The following is a 15,457-nucleotide window of genomic DNA, read 5'->3' on the forward strand; positions in this document are numbered from 1 at the left end:
CGCATAATTTCAAAGTTCCCGCATTATATCTTTGTTTTGTATACACAAAACAAGATACGACTGAATGAGGAAGCGATCCGACTGGCGTACGTCTAAGTACGCCGTCGGATCGTAGGTGCATATTTACGCTGGCCGCTAGGTGACGGCTGAGTATGCAAATTAGCTAGATACGGCGATCCACGAACGTCCGGCGCATTTTTTTACGTCGTTTGCGTTCGGCTTTTTCCGGCGTATAGTTACCCCTGCTATATGAGGCGTATCCTATGTCAAGTATGGCCGTCGTTCCCGCGTCGAATTTTGAAAATGTTACATCGTTTGCGTAAGTCGTTCGCGAATAGGGCTTTGCGTAGATAGACATCACCGTCGTAAGCATTGGCTTGTTCTGGTTTAATTTCGAGCATACGCACTGGGATACCCCCACGGACGGCACATGCGCAAGTTGAAAAAAAACATCATTCACGTCGGGTCAAGACGTGTTTACATAAAACACGCCCCCATCACATACATTTGAATTGCGTGCCCTTACCCCGCTTAAGTTACGCTACGCCACCGTAACTTACAGCGGAAATTACGCCGGACGGAAGAATGCACCGATCTACCTGGATCTGCCCCAATGTTTTTAACTAATATTTTTTGCATATTTATTGTAAAATGTGCCGCCCAATGGGCATATAATTTGTTATATATAAGAATTGTTTCTCCGACCATTTCCTATGTATGTTATGTTTTGTTTACATGCTGCCATCTAGTGACCTTTTTTGGTAATGCACAGTTCTGTATTTTCTTTTGTCTGATCTATTACACACTTCCTTTCTGTGTAATGCTCCACCCCTTCTTCCTGACTTTCTTATTCCTGTCTATGGAGACTGCTTACAGGCCACATGTAACAAGGGCACATGTATTCTGCATTGTAAGCTACAGACAGTATCATCTTTTGACCGTACAATACTACAACCTGTTCATCTGCTGTAACCTGTCATCTGATGTATTCTGATGTTTGGATTAAAGCAACTTATGTGAATAGAATCGGTATTGGTGAGTTCAAGCTATCTGATGAGGATTGTCCTCAGTGATAATATCTGCTTATACAGGCCAGGCATGGAGGTCTCACAAGGGATAAGTCGCTTCACAACAATCGGAGTCAGAATAGTGAATATGTTTTAAAATACTATTTATAATGATTGAAAATATACATGTCACCAGCTCTGCACAGCGGACATCAGTCAAGACTGGTAGGTTATGTGCTGGCAGCCAAACAGAATGTACTGCATTTCACAGTGCTATTACCCAATGTGTTTTCAGCAGGTACCAGGAGCAGTGGGGGGGGGGGGGGGGGGAGTCTTTTTGTACGTTTATAAGGAAGAGCAGAGCAATGAAATAAACTCAGTGTTATAATACAGTACTCTTTCATAGTCAAATGAGTAGGCATGTTACAAATCAATATATTAAGGGATGTATTTAGAAAAACTTTGCAGAGTTTTTTATCCTGCAAAACGCCATTTACATTAATTCTGTGCAAATGCTAATAAAAATAAAACGTTACCAGGTAATTTTTTTATATCTCCAGTTCAGATGTTCTTCATTTAGAAGAATAGTGTAAATTAGGAAAATTCAACATTATGGCACTAGAATACTAGATGGTGCTAATGATCAAAGGAAATAAATACGGTACCTATTTACTACAATAATCAGTTTCATCTAGCAGCTAAAATGCAATAGTTTCCTGATGTATACCATTCTTATGAATGTAGAACATCCGACATAGGAAGAAAATAGCCTAACAACATTTGATTTTGTCAGCATTTGCACACAATGAATTTACAAGCAGTTTTGCAGGATGAATAGATGTGTGATTTTTTTTATAACTACACCTCTAAGCATCAGCAGTGAATAGAGAGATACATAGACAAGTGCTTCAGCCATGAGGGACACACCATTGGTCAATGAAAAAGGCAAATAAAGATGCTTTGTTTAATAATAAAACATTTTAGTTAATGTATTTCAGGGTGTTAGTAAATCTATTTCATTGGGGTTCAGTAGTCATAATGTATCGTGTTATTTATAAAAGGAATAATAAAGTGTTACTAAACCCACAACAGTAAAATCAGTGGGCTAGATTCAGATAGGTTAGCGGATCTTTAGATCTTTATCTGATTTACGTTACGCCGCCGCAAGTTTTTGAGGCAAGTGCTTTATTCAGAAAACACTTTCCTTGTAAAGTTGCAGCGGCGTATCGTAAATCCCCCGGCGGAATTCAAATTCTGCGGCTAGGGGGCGTGTAAAATTTAAATCAGGCGCATCCCGGTGCCGAACGAACGGCGCATGCGCCGTCCACTAAATTTCCCAGCGTGCATTGCTCCAAATGACGTCGCTAGGACGTCATTGGTTTAGACGTGAACGTAAATTACGTCCATCTGTATTCGAACGACTTACGCAAACGACGTAAAAAATTCAAAATTAGACCCGGGAACAACGGCCATATTTAACATAAGATACGCCGCATATAGCAGGAGTAACTAAGTCACTTACACCTGTCGAATCTTAGGGAGATCTATGCGGAACCTGATTCTATTAATCAGGCGCATAGATCCGACCGACGGAACTCAGAGATACAACGGCGTATCAGGAGATACGCCGTCGTATCTCTTTCTGAATCTGCCTCAGTATGTATAGTTTCAATGTGGAACCTAAGGCGTTAATCATCTGCATTGTGTAAAAAAGGCTGTTTGATCCTGTATGCACAAATCCTACCCCTTCTTGCATTGTCCCCAAAACATCTCCAGATAAGACAGAGTTAGTGGAGTCCGTCTGCACATTCTTAGTTTGATGTGTATTGCTAGAGTGTTTTTTTTTTCTTGGGAGGGTGCATGTGATCAGCATAGGACCAATCAGCACTGTCCAGATAAAGGGTCAAGGGACCTTTATCCTTATTCGGACATTCATGGGAGAATGAAAACTCCTTCTACAAGCTTTAACTAGACACATATAAATCACAAGGCTGCTATATACTGCTGATGAGAAAAGGTATTTATCAGTTTATACTGTATTTACATAAATGATTGCATTTCCATGTTCTGTATACTGTGGGAGACCAGATATAGGGTGTAACTGTCCGCTTATCATTGTGGATCTTGTTCAGCACTTACTGCTGAGTGGAACCTTTCTGCCTCCCTTTGGTTCCCTGGGGAATGTTTTGATCAGCAGGATTACAAGACCACTCCTTCTTCCTGTCTTAGTAAGAAAGCCTTTTCCTGTATCTCAGATGCCACATGTTAGCTGTCTGCATAGGATTTCATGGATGATGTCTGCAGAAAATCCCTAAAGCTTAAAGTTTGTACCCCCCTTGGCAAGTGGATCGAGGTATGCAGAAAAGTGTGCATTGTTATAAAGGTGTATATGTTCTAGAGATAAACCCTGTTCATGCTGTTTGGTTTTAAATACGCTATGCATGTAACCATGTTTCTTTGAATGTTCAATGTAATTAGATGTGTGTGCAGACAACTGTAATTAACCCTGTAACCCCCTTTTTGGTGACAACTGTAAATAAGTGTTTTATATGTCATTTACAGTTTTCACGGTGCTATGGTGCTATGGTGCTATGGTGCTTACGATATTCATGTTTACGGTGCTCAAGGAGATAAAGAAAACAATATTCAACCCTGCTACGCACCTTTGTTCCGAAATAATAAAACTACTGCACCCGTCAGAAGCTCTCCTCTTGTTATTTATTCGATGCCAAAGGGGCCGTAACAGTGAAAACTCGTCGCTGCGGTGGAGACTCGACATCACCAGCTGCGTCGCTGTCTTCATCGAACCGTGAGTAAAGGCTTCCCAACGCCTCGCAAGACACGTGCGGACGCCATCTTGGCAACAGAGACTTGGCTAAAAAAGTAAACGTGTCACGTGGACTTTTAAATATAGCGGACTCTTTATATGTGATCCGGAAGCCGCCCTTAACTACTATGCGAGCCAAATAGTTAATATTTTGCTAAACCAGTGATCAAGTTATTATATTCGTGTTTAGAGGCCTAGTGTCAGATTTAAAGCAACGCTATCTTCCAAGTTCCTAATCCACTAAACTGCAGTTATTTACGTAAAGGGTTAATTGTCTGGTTAGAAAGTGTCAGCAGTATATTCGTTTAAAACATTTTGTAGTACTGTATGCATTGTTTGCTAATCTTTAGTTACAAGTGTGAACACCTGTTATCTGTCGTAGCCCTTAGTAGCAAGTTTGAGCCAACACTCATTCAAGTTAGGTTTCAGGCACACTCACACTTGAAAGGCAAAGGCACACTAGAACAAAATGTTGTCACCTGCTGAAGAAACAGACAAACCCACAGAGTCACAACAGGTACGATCCAGCTCTAGAGAGCGAAGCCTAACAGAAAAGGGCAAAGAAATGCACGAAGAAACAGTTAAGAAAAATGAAAAGGCATTCAACAAGGTGTGCAACTCTTGGAAGGAGCTAGCAAAGGAATGTAGGACAAAGTTAAAAGGTTTCTGCTCAACTGAAGACTTTAATACAAGATTGAAAGAGATTAAAGCCAAAGAAGCGTTAGTGCACCAACAGTATGAGTCCATGTGCCGAAATAATTCCACTACCCCGTACGTTGTTAAGAAAATGGATGCATGCACCGCGTTAACGGCTGAAATCTGCAACCTCATCAGCAAGCGGCTAGAGAATGTAGATGAAATCTTTAACGATCAACTTGAGAAGGAAAGGGTGAGGATGGTGCTTAATAAAGAAGAGCATGAGTCCGTCTTTGGAAACTCAGAAACAGAAACTGTCCTCTCAGAGTCATTACCAGACTCCAACGCAAGCTCAAGAGCCACTTCCAGATCTAGCAAACGCGCTGACGCAGAAGCAGATCTTGCAGCCAAAATAGAACAGGCAAAGGCGACGCAACAGATGCGCGAGGAGCAAGCTAAGCTGAACAAACTAGAGGCAGAAATTAAACTGAAGTTGGATGAGGAAAAGACAAGACTACAACAGCTACAAGCAGAAAATGAAGTCAAGGTAGCTGCAGCAAGAGTGAAAGCCTACACCGCTTACGATAGTCTTGATATTTACGAACAGGAGACAGACCACAAGGTGCAATACCTCTGCCAAAATAATGAACCACGAAACTCATTGAATCCAAAGGCTGTGCCATTTCAACCTTCAAATACACCACTTGGGGTGTCAAGACCAAATGAAGAAGTTAGTCTAACCCCAGGACTTGCAAGTCTGCTTATCTCCAACCGTCTCCCTATACCTGAACCAACTGTATTCACAGGTGATCCTTTGAAGTTCATAGATTGGAAGATATCCTTTATGGCGCTGATTGATCAGAAACCACTCCCTGTGTGCGAAAAAATGCTGTACTTGAAGAGGTATCTCGGTGGTGAAGCTCGTAAGGCAGTGGAAGGGTTCTTCTACCGAAATTCAGAAGATGCCTATCTAGGTGCTTGGGGAATCCTACAGGACAGGTATGGAGGTCCATTCATAGTGCAAAGAGCCTTCAGAGAAAGGTTGGCTAAATGGCCAAAGATATCAGCAAATGACCCTGTAGCATTAAGAGAGTTTGCAGATTTCCTTCAAGGTTGTGTGGAGGCCATTCCTCATGTTAAAGGCCTAGCTATTCTAAATGATTGTGAAGAAAACCACAAGCTTCTCAAGAAACTGCCTGAATGGATCGTGCGCAGATGGGGTCGCATCGCCGTGGACGAGCTGGACAAGTCCCAAGAATACCCAACCTTTGCTCGTTTCACAGAGTTCCTGCAAAGGGAAGCTAAGATTGCATGCAACCCCATTGCCTCTCCTTTTCTCCTCAGTACCAAGACTACAGATGAGAGAATTCCCAAGAGAGCCAAGGCGCTCAACACAAGCACTCAAATGAAGCCCTCTACCTTCAACGTTCCAAATATCTCAGCTTCAAGACCGAAACCACCTTGCCTAGTCTGCAAAGACGAAACACACGGTGTCGCTAAATGTCTGACTTTTGCGGCAAAAACCATCGATGAAAAGAGGGCCTTTATTCACAAAAACCATCTCTGTTTTGGTTGCTTAAGAAAGGGCCACACTACAAAAGACTGCAAAGGAAGACACACGTGTAGCATATGCAGTCGACGTCATCCAACCTGTTTGCACATACAGAGAGACACTGAGCCTGTCAAGGCATCAAACGATGATTCAGTAGGCATGAGAAATAAGGCAAACGACAACGTTCCCAAAGTTATGTCCCATACTTTGACAAGACATACGTCTGCCACATCCTGCATTGTTCCAGTTCTGTTGTCAGCTACTACGGAGCCTCAGAGGGAAATCCTCACTTATGCCTTACTTGACACACAGAGTGATTCAACCTTTATTCTGGCAGACCTGGTATCGAAGTTAAGTGTGAGCACCAAGCCATTACAGCTAAGGCTCAGCACAATGACAGCGGTTGACACAGTTATTTCAAGCCAAATTGCTCACGGTCTGCAAGTGCGTGGCTTCAACTCCGAAGTTCAAGTCCAACTCCGTCAAGCCTATACAAGAGATTTCATTCCAGTAGATAAGTCTCACATCCCCACTAAGGAGACTGCACTCCAGTGGTCACACCTCAAACACTTGGCAAACAAGTTACAGCCACTTCAAGATTGCGAAGTAGGACTACTGATCGGTTATGACTGCCCATCAGCACTGGCTCCCTTGGAGGTTGTTATCGGCTCCGAAAATGAACCCTTCGCTCAAAAAACTATGCTCGGCTGGAGCATTGTAGGATCAGCAAATCCACATCTTGATAGACAGGGTAGCCAGAGCTTCGTACACAGAGTCGCAGTGAAAGAAATGCCAATGCCGCCGGTCGCTGATGTGTTAAAGGCTTTAGAAATGGACTTCATTGAAAGAAATTATGAAGATAAGTACGTGTCTCAAGATGATGTTCGCTTCGTGCAGTTTCTCTCGGAAACTATAATGAAAAGGAAAGATGGACACTACGAGATGCCGTTACCCTTCAAAGACAACAGTCAACTGGCACTACCAAACAATAAGAGGCTGGCCCTTATTCGACTTCATCATCTAAAGAAAAGATTAAAGGGAAATAGACAGTACCATGAACACTACACTGCATTCATGGAAGAAACAATCAGAAAAGGTGATGCAGAACCAGCCCCTTCATTATCAGAGGAAGAGACAGTGTGGTACATCCCACATCACGGGGTTTATCACCCCAAGAAGCCAGACAAGTTAAGAGTTGTCTTTGATTGTTCAGCAAAGTTCAAAGGCATCTCCCTAAACGATACCTTGCTGACAGGTCCCGACCTGATAAACTCTCTAGTGGGAGTCCTCTGTCGCTTCAGGAAGGAAGCAGTTGCTGTGATATGCGACATTGAAAAGATGTTCCATCAGTTCTATATCCCCTCAGAAATGCGCAATTACTTAAGGTTCCTTTGGTGGGAGAACGGTCAGTTGGAAACAGAACCGAAAGAATACAGAATGGCAGTTCACCTTTTCGGTGCCAGCTCCTCTCCAGGATGTGCCAATTTCGGCCTTAAGTATCTTGCACGACAACACAAGTCAGAACATCCCTCAGCATCAGCCTTCATCGAGAAGAACTTTTATGTCGACGACGGCCTAACTAGCGTTCCAACAGTCAGCGAAGCTTCGAATCTAATCCTCGAAACTCAAGGATTATGTAAAAATGCCGGCCTACGACTGCATAAGTTCAACTCTAATAAAAGGGACGTCCTGTCCTGTATTGCTCCGTCAGAAAGAGCAACAACTAGTGTACCTGTCAAACTTAGCCCAGACTCAACAACAGAAGGACAAGTACTTGGCATTCAGTGGTCAATTGAAAACGACACCTTCAGTTTCAGTGCTGACATAAAGCATCAACCCTCAACTCGTCGTGGTATCCTGTCAGTCGTAGCCTCCCTTTATGATCCTCTAGGCTTCATAGCCCCCTTCATACTGAGTGGCAAGTGCATTCTCCAAGAGCTTTGCCGCAGAGGCATCAGTTGGGATGAAGCACTTCCTGAGAGCTTATGTCCACGGTGGGAGGCTTGGAAGAGTAGTCTGCAAGCTTTAAGGGAAATCAAGATACCCAGATGTTACCATCCCCCAGACTTTGGTAACAGAATGAAAGTGGAACTACACCACTTTTCCGATGCCAGCAACATAGGATATGGTGCCTGTTCGTACCTTAGGTACAAAAATGACAGAGATCAAGTCCATTGCAGCTTCGTAATGGCCAAGGCAAGAGTTGCACCAACGAAGATTGTGAGCATCCCAAGGCTTGAACTCTCAGCTGCCGTCACTGCAGCAAGGTTGAGTGTCATGTTGAAGGCAGAACTTGAAATAGAAATTGACAAAGAATTCTTCTGGACAGACTCCCAAGTAGTCTTAGCCTATATCAATAATGAAGCGAGAAGGTTTCACGTGTTTGTAGCCAATCGTGTTCAACTCATAAGAGAGATCACAGATCCAACCCAGTGGCATTATGTGGATACGACCCAAAACCCAGCCGACCATGCATCCAGGGGTCTACATGTAGCGGATATATCCACCTCAAGTTGGTTATCTGGGCCTAGTTTCCTTTGGAGATCTGAAGTGCACGCATCTTCAAGCTCTTCAGCAGAACTAATTGTAGACGATCCTAAAGTCAAACCCATTACAACCCTTGCATCACAAGCCAATGAACAATTCTGGAGTCGGTGGAAAAGAGAATACCTCATGAGTGTTTCCACAAGACAGAAATGGCACACACCTCGACGTAACCTCAAAGTAAATGACATTGTCATAATCAAAGATGATATGTCTCCCAGATGCCAGTGGCAACTAGGACGTGTAATTGAAACTACAATAGAAAAGGATGATCTAGTTCGTCGAGTCAAGGTGTTAGTAGGTGACAGAAGATTGCAAGATAAGAAGGACTATGTATCAAAACCTTCAATTATTGAACGTCCTATTCAAAAGCTAGTAGTCCTCATAGAAAGCAAATAAGTTCAGTTTTAGTGATACACTAGCATACCACCACACAAGACAGTAGCCAGTTACAGAGGTACCTATAAGCTAAATTGTGTATGATGTACCATGTTTTATAGCGGCCAAGGTTATGTTCTGTAAATTATGTATGACTTTTAGGTTATGTTCATCATAACATAATTTGGTGGGAGTGTAACTGTCCGCTTATCATTGTGGATCTTGTTCAGCACTTACTGCTGAGTGGAACCTTTCTGCCTCCCTTTGGTTCCCTGGGGAATGTTTTGATCAGCAGGATTACAAGACCACTCCTTCTTCCTGTCTTAGTAAGAAAGCCTTTTCCTGTATCTCAGATGCCACATGTTAGCTGTCTGCATAGGATTTCATGGATGATGTCTGCAGAAAATCCCTAAAGCTTAAAGTTTGTACCCCCCTTGGCAAGTGGATCGAGGTATGCAGAAAAGTGTGCATTGTTATAAAGGTGTATATGTTCTAGAGATAAACCCTGTTCATGCTGTTTGGTTTTAAATACGCTATGCATGTAACCATGTTTCTTTGAATGTTCAATGTAATTAGATGTGTGTGCAGACAACTGTAATTAACCCTGTAACCCCCTTTTTGGTGACAACTGTAAATAAGTGTTTTATATGTCATTTACAGTTTTCACGGTGCTATGGTGCTATGGTGCTATGGTGCTTACGATATTCATGTTTACGGTGCTCAAGGAGATAAAGAAAACAATATTCAACCCTGCTACGCACCTTTGTTCCGAAATAATAAAACTACTGCACCCGTCAGAAGCTCTCCTCTTGTTATTTATTCGATGCCAAAGGGGCCGTAACATAGGGAATGCAGGGTCTTGGGTTTAGGAACACTTTAAGTTGCAAAATGTTCCATTTGATTTACTTTATATTTAGTTATACAGCCTTATATTCAGCAATTTAGTTTTCATACTATTCATACAGAGATACGCTATAATCAACTATTTTGCATTTCAGTCTTTTTTACCTTTGTTCCAGCACTATGGTACTGATAATGTTTTTATAACGTTATTTATAGCTCTGCTGATGGGAATTTGTTAATGTTCTAAAAAGCACTGGATAAAAACAAAATTAATGTCAAATAAAGCACATTAATAATGGGTACTCTTTATCTTCTCTTTTCATTCATTTAGACCCCTTTCACACTGAGGAGTTTTTCAGTATTTTTAGTGATAAAAATAGCGCATAAATACCACCTGAAAAATTCCTGCCCTACAGTCTCAGTGTGAAAGCCCGAGTGCTTTCACACTGAGGCGATGCGCTGGCGGGACCGCTCCAAAAGTCCTGCTAGCAGCATCTTTGGAGCGGTGAGAGGAGCGGTGTGTTTACCGCTCCTCCACCGCTCCTTCCCATTGAAAACAATGGGACACCACGACTATACCGCTGGCAATGCGCCTCTGCAGAGGCGCATTGCCGGCGGTATTAACCCTTTTCGGCCACTAGCGGGGGTTAATTCTGACGGTATAGCGCCGCTAAAAATATTGGCACTATAGCGCCACTGCACTTCCCACCCCAATGTGAAAGGAACCTAAAGGTGTGCCACTCATAGCAAGGGTTAAATACTTGTCCCATCTGTCTCTCGGGTTTAGTTCTCTCCCCAGGCTACAGTTTTTTCTACCATTCGGAAAAATTGAGCTACCTATAGATTAGTTCACACTTGGACTTTGGCTTAAACCCACTCATATCTGTTCTAAGTTCGTCTCAATGGGCGGGATGATTATCAACACAAAAGTTTTCATTCTCCTGAATTTCAGAAATCTGTATGATCTACAGAGTTATGAAATTTAAAATGGAAATTGTGATATACACTGTGCTGCCTAAGATGCACAGCTGCTAACACGGCTGATTTTGAATAAAAAAGCAAAAAAGAAAAAGGAAACAAAGTGTAGCGCTTAAACCATGTAAATTATGACAATATAATTGGATAAAAATAGCAAAATATAAATTGTGCTCAAATATGATTGCATATGCAACTTAATACCAGAAAGTGTCCATATGATTAGACCAAACCAAGTAAAGGAGCAATAATCATGGGTGATCACCAAAATTATTGGTGATCACAAAAAATATTAAAATAAAAATGAGTCCATAAAGATGATAGTTGCACCCGGTGAAAAAATAAATCAACGTAGAAGATATTGCTGTCTTCCTTAAAGTGATAAAACACCTCCACCAGTGTGAATATCAGCTTACCGGAAATGTTGGACTTGTGGGGACGTATGTCACCAGAAGTCAGACAAGGCTTTGGAATGACAATCCAGGATCATGAAGATATAAGCTGGATGTTGGACTCATCAAATACTTCTGATACCAGGCAGCTTCAAAGGGAAATTTAGTATGGCAAAAAAGATTCCAGAGCAATACCTCTCCAAGTGGTGTCAGTGATGTTTAGGAGAAAGAAGAGAAGGGTGGCCACATAGCGTAAAATTGTATAATACAAAATGTATTTTAAAACAGCAATTACACTCACATGTAGGCTGTGGATTTCAAACGTGTGTACACAGATGAGGCGGCAGTGGAAGCGACCCGACGCGTTTCGTATGAGAATACTTCATCTGGGGTGATCTATAGAGTTATGAAATTTAAGAATCTTGGAAATCATGATTAATTTATTGTATGACTCTCAGCATACTAGACAGAAATGTATGAACATATGCAATAAGAAATGTCAATTGTTATGCTTTTCCTGGTTGTCAAACCAGTTTGGGTTCACACTAGCTAAAGAGTATATTTTGTAAGTCAAAACAGTAAAATGCAGGTTAGCTGTGTGTATGGCTGGGGTTCTACTTACAGTTAGATAAAAAAAAAAATACAAATGTCTGACGCATCTAATCCACTCCAGCATGTGTGTGTAGTGTTTTGGCTCCCCATTGAATCAGAACATCTAAACAAGGACTACAAAGTCAACCAAGGATGCAGTCATCCTCCACTTTAGTGTAGTATGCAGCACAAATAAATTCACAGACTATTTATAGGCATGGAGCCAATACACCTTTTGTACAATGGGTGTCATGGAAAACTTGCTTTTTGCAGGAAAATCAAAAAAGTTTCAGTAAAAATAAAATAGATAAAAATACCGCAGCTGCTGAGTTTTAATAAAAGGACACTTACTCATCCAGGGATCTAGCTCTGTCCTTATCCAGGCCCATTCTTCGCCAGTCTTTGGGTCCCCAGCACCACCATCTTGGATGTGGGAAGCAGACTGTCACTCCCTGAGACTTCATAGCTGGCTTCCCACTGCACTTATGCAAGTCATGCTGTACTTTGTGAATGGACCTACAGCCGGCCAGGAACCCGTTTCATGGGGGTGGGGGAAGCCATCTTCCGTTCCAATATCCTAGGTTGTCAGAGTGGAAGTGGGAGGGGGTACCTGTCAGAAAAAAAAGTGACACAAATATTAGAGGAGGGGAAGGATTAAACCAAATAGAACTTCTTCCCATTTAGGATGAAGTTCTGCTTTAAGTACACACCCTAAATGTAAATGAAACCGGACAGCTTTGTCATAGGGTTGTGTTCAACAAATATCATTTTTTATACTAGTTCACGGAACCTATGCTCCACTCAAATATTTCATTGGGCTCTAAAGAAATGTGTTTTTTATTTCTTATTTTTTTCTGTTACCCTTAAAAAGCAATTCCAGGCAATGGTTGAAAGCATTAAATGAGCTACTAATGCTATCCAGTAAATACAGCCACTGCGCTGGTCATAAAGGTTACTCAGCTTTTCTAAAAGTGGTTTTAAAGCCAAATAGAATAAAATTTCATTTTTTTTCCCTCACCTTTTTTCAGTTTGAATCATTTTTATAAATTGTTTCTTGTCCAAGTGAAAAAAAAAGCAGGAACAATACAAAGCATAACAACAAAACAATTCTTACATAGCTCTGTATACACAGTAATAATGGTGCACTAAAATAAAATAAAAGAGATCATAACAAAGGGGATGAACCGTCCAGGAGGTCCAATAAGGGTCCAGCCTGTAATTCTTACATTTATGTCATGGGCATGTTTAACAATACCTTTGTCATTTCCTAAAACAACCTTTCCCCACTTCCACCAAAAATCACATCAGCATGCAGCTCTGTTGCTGATGTGAGATCATCTTACATTCATTAAACAGTTTTTCCACTTCCTGGTGGAGTGAGGGGACTGGTGATGTAACCATGCAGTTTCTGTCACATTTTTCAAGAGGCTAAATTTATGTGTAGATCAGAGTGTACTTTGATCCTGATTGTTAGAGCAATTTTGCGGTCTCTGTCTCAGCTTGGCTGTGCTGTGAGCCCATTCTGCTGTATTGGGGGTGTTCTTCCAGCCCCGGTGCTGCAGGTGGCAGCAGTGGAGTCAAGGTTTGGGTGCCCTTTCCCAGCAGCCAATTGCGGGGGTTTGTCCTTGCTGTGCATGCTGGGGAGGGGTATTTATGGGGCAGATGCCATTGGTTCTGGGTCTTCTTCGTCGAGTGTGGCACCCACCTTTAGGGTGGCCACATCATGGCGCCCCGGCGCTATGGCTTACCTGGCCGGTGGTGCGTGCCACACGGTGTTCCTTGTTCCGGGACCATACTGGCCCGGAGTATCTGAACCAGCGATGGGGATCCAGTGAGCGACTGGGTTCCCTCTTTTGAAGATCCCAAGCTGTGTGCTGTTTGGTGGGGGAATTGGTCTGAGGAGCGCCATTGAGAGGCTGGCGGTCCAATAGGGCTTGGATGAAACCACCGGAGATCACAGGTAGCCGGACACTGCGGGACTGATCACCTGTCAGTCGGTACCTGAGCGACAAGCTGAAGGAGATCCAGACGTAACTCAATTAAGGAGGCATATCTCCAGGAATTCAACCCAGAGGGGACCTGTGGCAGAGGTATCTTCTGAGGCTCATTGAGAGGGGACTGTGGCAGAGACTTACTCCCAGGTTCAAGTTCACCAAGGAGGGTCTGTGGCAGAGACTTATTCCTACAATTGTCCGAGTGATACTCCGACTGCCAGGTCAGTGAGAGAGGCCTGTTCGGGTACACTAAACCCATTCCGGCGCGAGTGGTGCTAAGAAGTGTTAGGTTTGGGAGCAGGACTGTTTCCTATCATTACGCCTGAATCTGCAATTCTCCTATCTTCCTCAGCTTTACTTTCCTCACCACAAGTTCACTGATGTTACCCGGCTGGGTAATAAAGAGCACTGCAAAGAGCACCTGTCTGGACATTTCTTTTACTTCTACTAGATTAGTGTGACCAGACGTCCCCGGTTTCCGGGGACAGTCCCCTGATTGAGGACACTGGATTTGTCTCTGGATTCAGAATCCATTGCAGACAGCCTAGCTTGCAGGACATGCAGCAGTGTGACCACGTATGCAGCGATCCAGTGATTGGGGGGTAAGCGGGATATATGGCTGCAGGTAGAGTGAGTAGAACTGTCAGATTGAAGGTCTGATGTCGGGATGGGTGGGTCAATTTTCGGAAACTCAGTGCATGGATTACATAGCCAAGTTCAGTGAGCGGGAAGAACAGGAAGTGAAGGGGCCCAGCAGCTGACAAGAGTCTGTCTCCCTCTGCCTTTCTTCTACATTAGCAGCTGATCCCCAGTCTCCTGGAATTCTCTCCCTGCATGACGCAGTGCCATGTCAGCTCTCCTTCCTGCATGATCTTCTATTTACCTCGTAAGTTTTGTTACTCCTCCCCCTTCTAGATACTGGTCCTGCTCAGAGTCTCTCTTCTTTTTCCCAGCGATTGTGCCCAGGTCAGTTTACATGCAGTCACTCCTGTATTCTACTACTCTTTCTCACAGTGGATCTCATTCCTCCAACTCACTGCCCCAGCCTGTGTATTCTTTTCTTCTCTCCCCCTGACATCTTTTCCAGCATTGCTTCTCACTCTCTCTTCTAGTGTCATTCTTCCTCAGTTCTGATACAAATCTCCCATCCCCCCTATCAAATCTAAGTTCTACTCCCCCCTCTACACTAGGGTGACCAGACATCCCCGGTTTCAGGGGACAGTGCCTGGATTGAGGACACTGTCCCCGGACCAAGTCTGTCCCCGGTTTTGTCCCCGGATTGAATTTGAACAGTTGCTGGGGCAATTTCAAAGACAGTCAGTGCAGAATTAAAAAAAAATCTGAATTACACCCCCCCTGCTCTGCCGCTCCTACTAGCTTAGGGGGGGTGTATTTTTTTCCATTATCTGTGCCTCTTTCTGATGACCATGTGCTGGTCAAAGCGGAGGGACTATTCCTTCCGTTTCAGGTGCATGACCATTTAGCTCCACTCGCATGTTCTTCTGCCTTGGCTCAAGTCCCGGGCAGCCACCTGCCTGCTTATCTCCTTGCCTTTCCTGGCGGAGTGATCTTCCTCCGCTCCCCACCCAGTAGTAGCCGGGGCCCAGAGAGTAAGGCCTCGTACACACGACAGAGAAACTCGACGTGCCAAGCCCGTCGAGTTCCTCGACGAGTTCCTTGTTGAACTTGTCGAGAAGCTCGGCAGGCTTGCTTTGCGT

General features: G+C 43.2%; 1 protein-coding gene across 1 annotated transcript; it reads left to right on the forward strand.

Moving 5' to 3' along the window:
- Positions 1-3,107: 3,107 nt before the first annotated feature.
- On the forward strand, positions 3,108-9,270 carry LOC120908956. The gene is made up of 2 exons (XM_040320491.1): positions 3,108-3,360; positions 3,570-9,270. Exon 2 carries the CDS (start codon positions 4,304-4,306, stop codon positions 8,963-8,965), a length of 4,662 nt encoding a protein of 1,553 aa, XP_040176425.1. The 5' UTR covers positions 3,108-3,360; positions 3,570-4,303; the 3' UTR covers positions 8,966-9,270.
- Positions 9,271-15,457: the final 6,187 nt, after the last annotated feature.

Source organism: Rana temporaria, chromosome 8 (genome assembly GCF_905171775.1).
Source record: "Rana temporaria chromosome 8, aRanTem1.1, whole genome shotgun sequence".
In the NCBI taxonomy this organism is placed as follows: domain Eukaryota; kingdom Metazoa; phylum Chordata; class Amphibia; order Anura; family Ranidae; genus Rana; species Rana temporaria.

Bases quoted from the DNA above. Each gene is read 5' to 3' on its own strand.
- LOC120908956 (XM_040320491.1), top strand. From the start codon at position 4,304: ATGTTGTCACCTGCTGAAGAAACAGACAAACCCACAGAGTCACAACAG.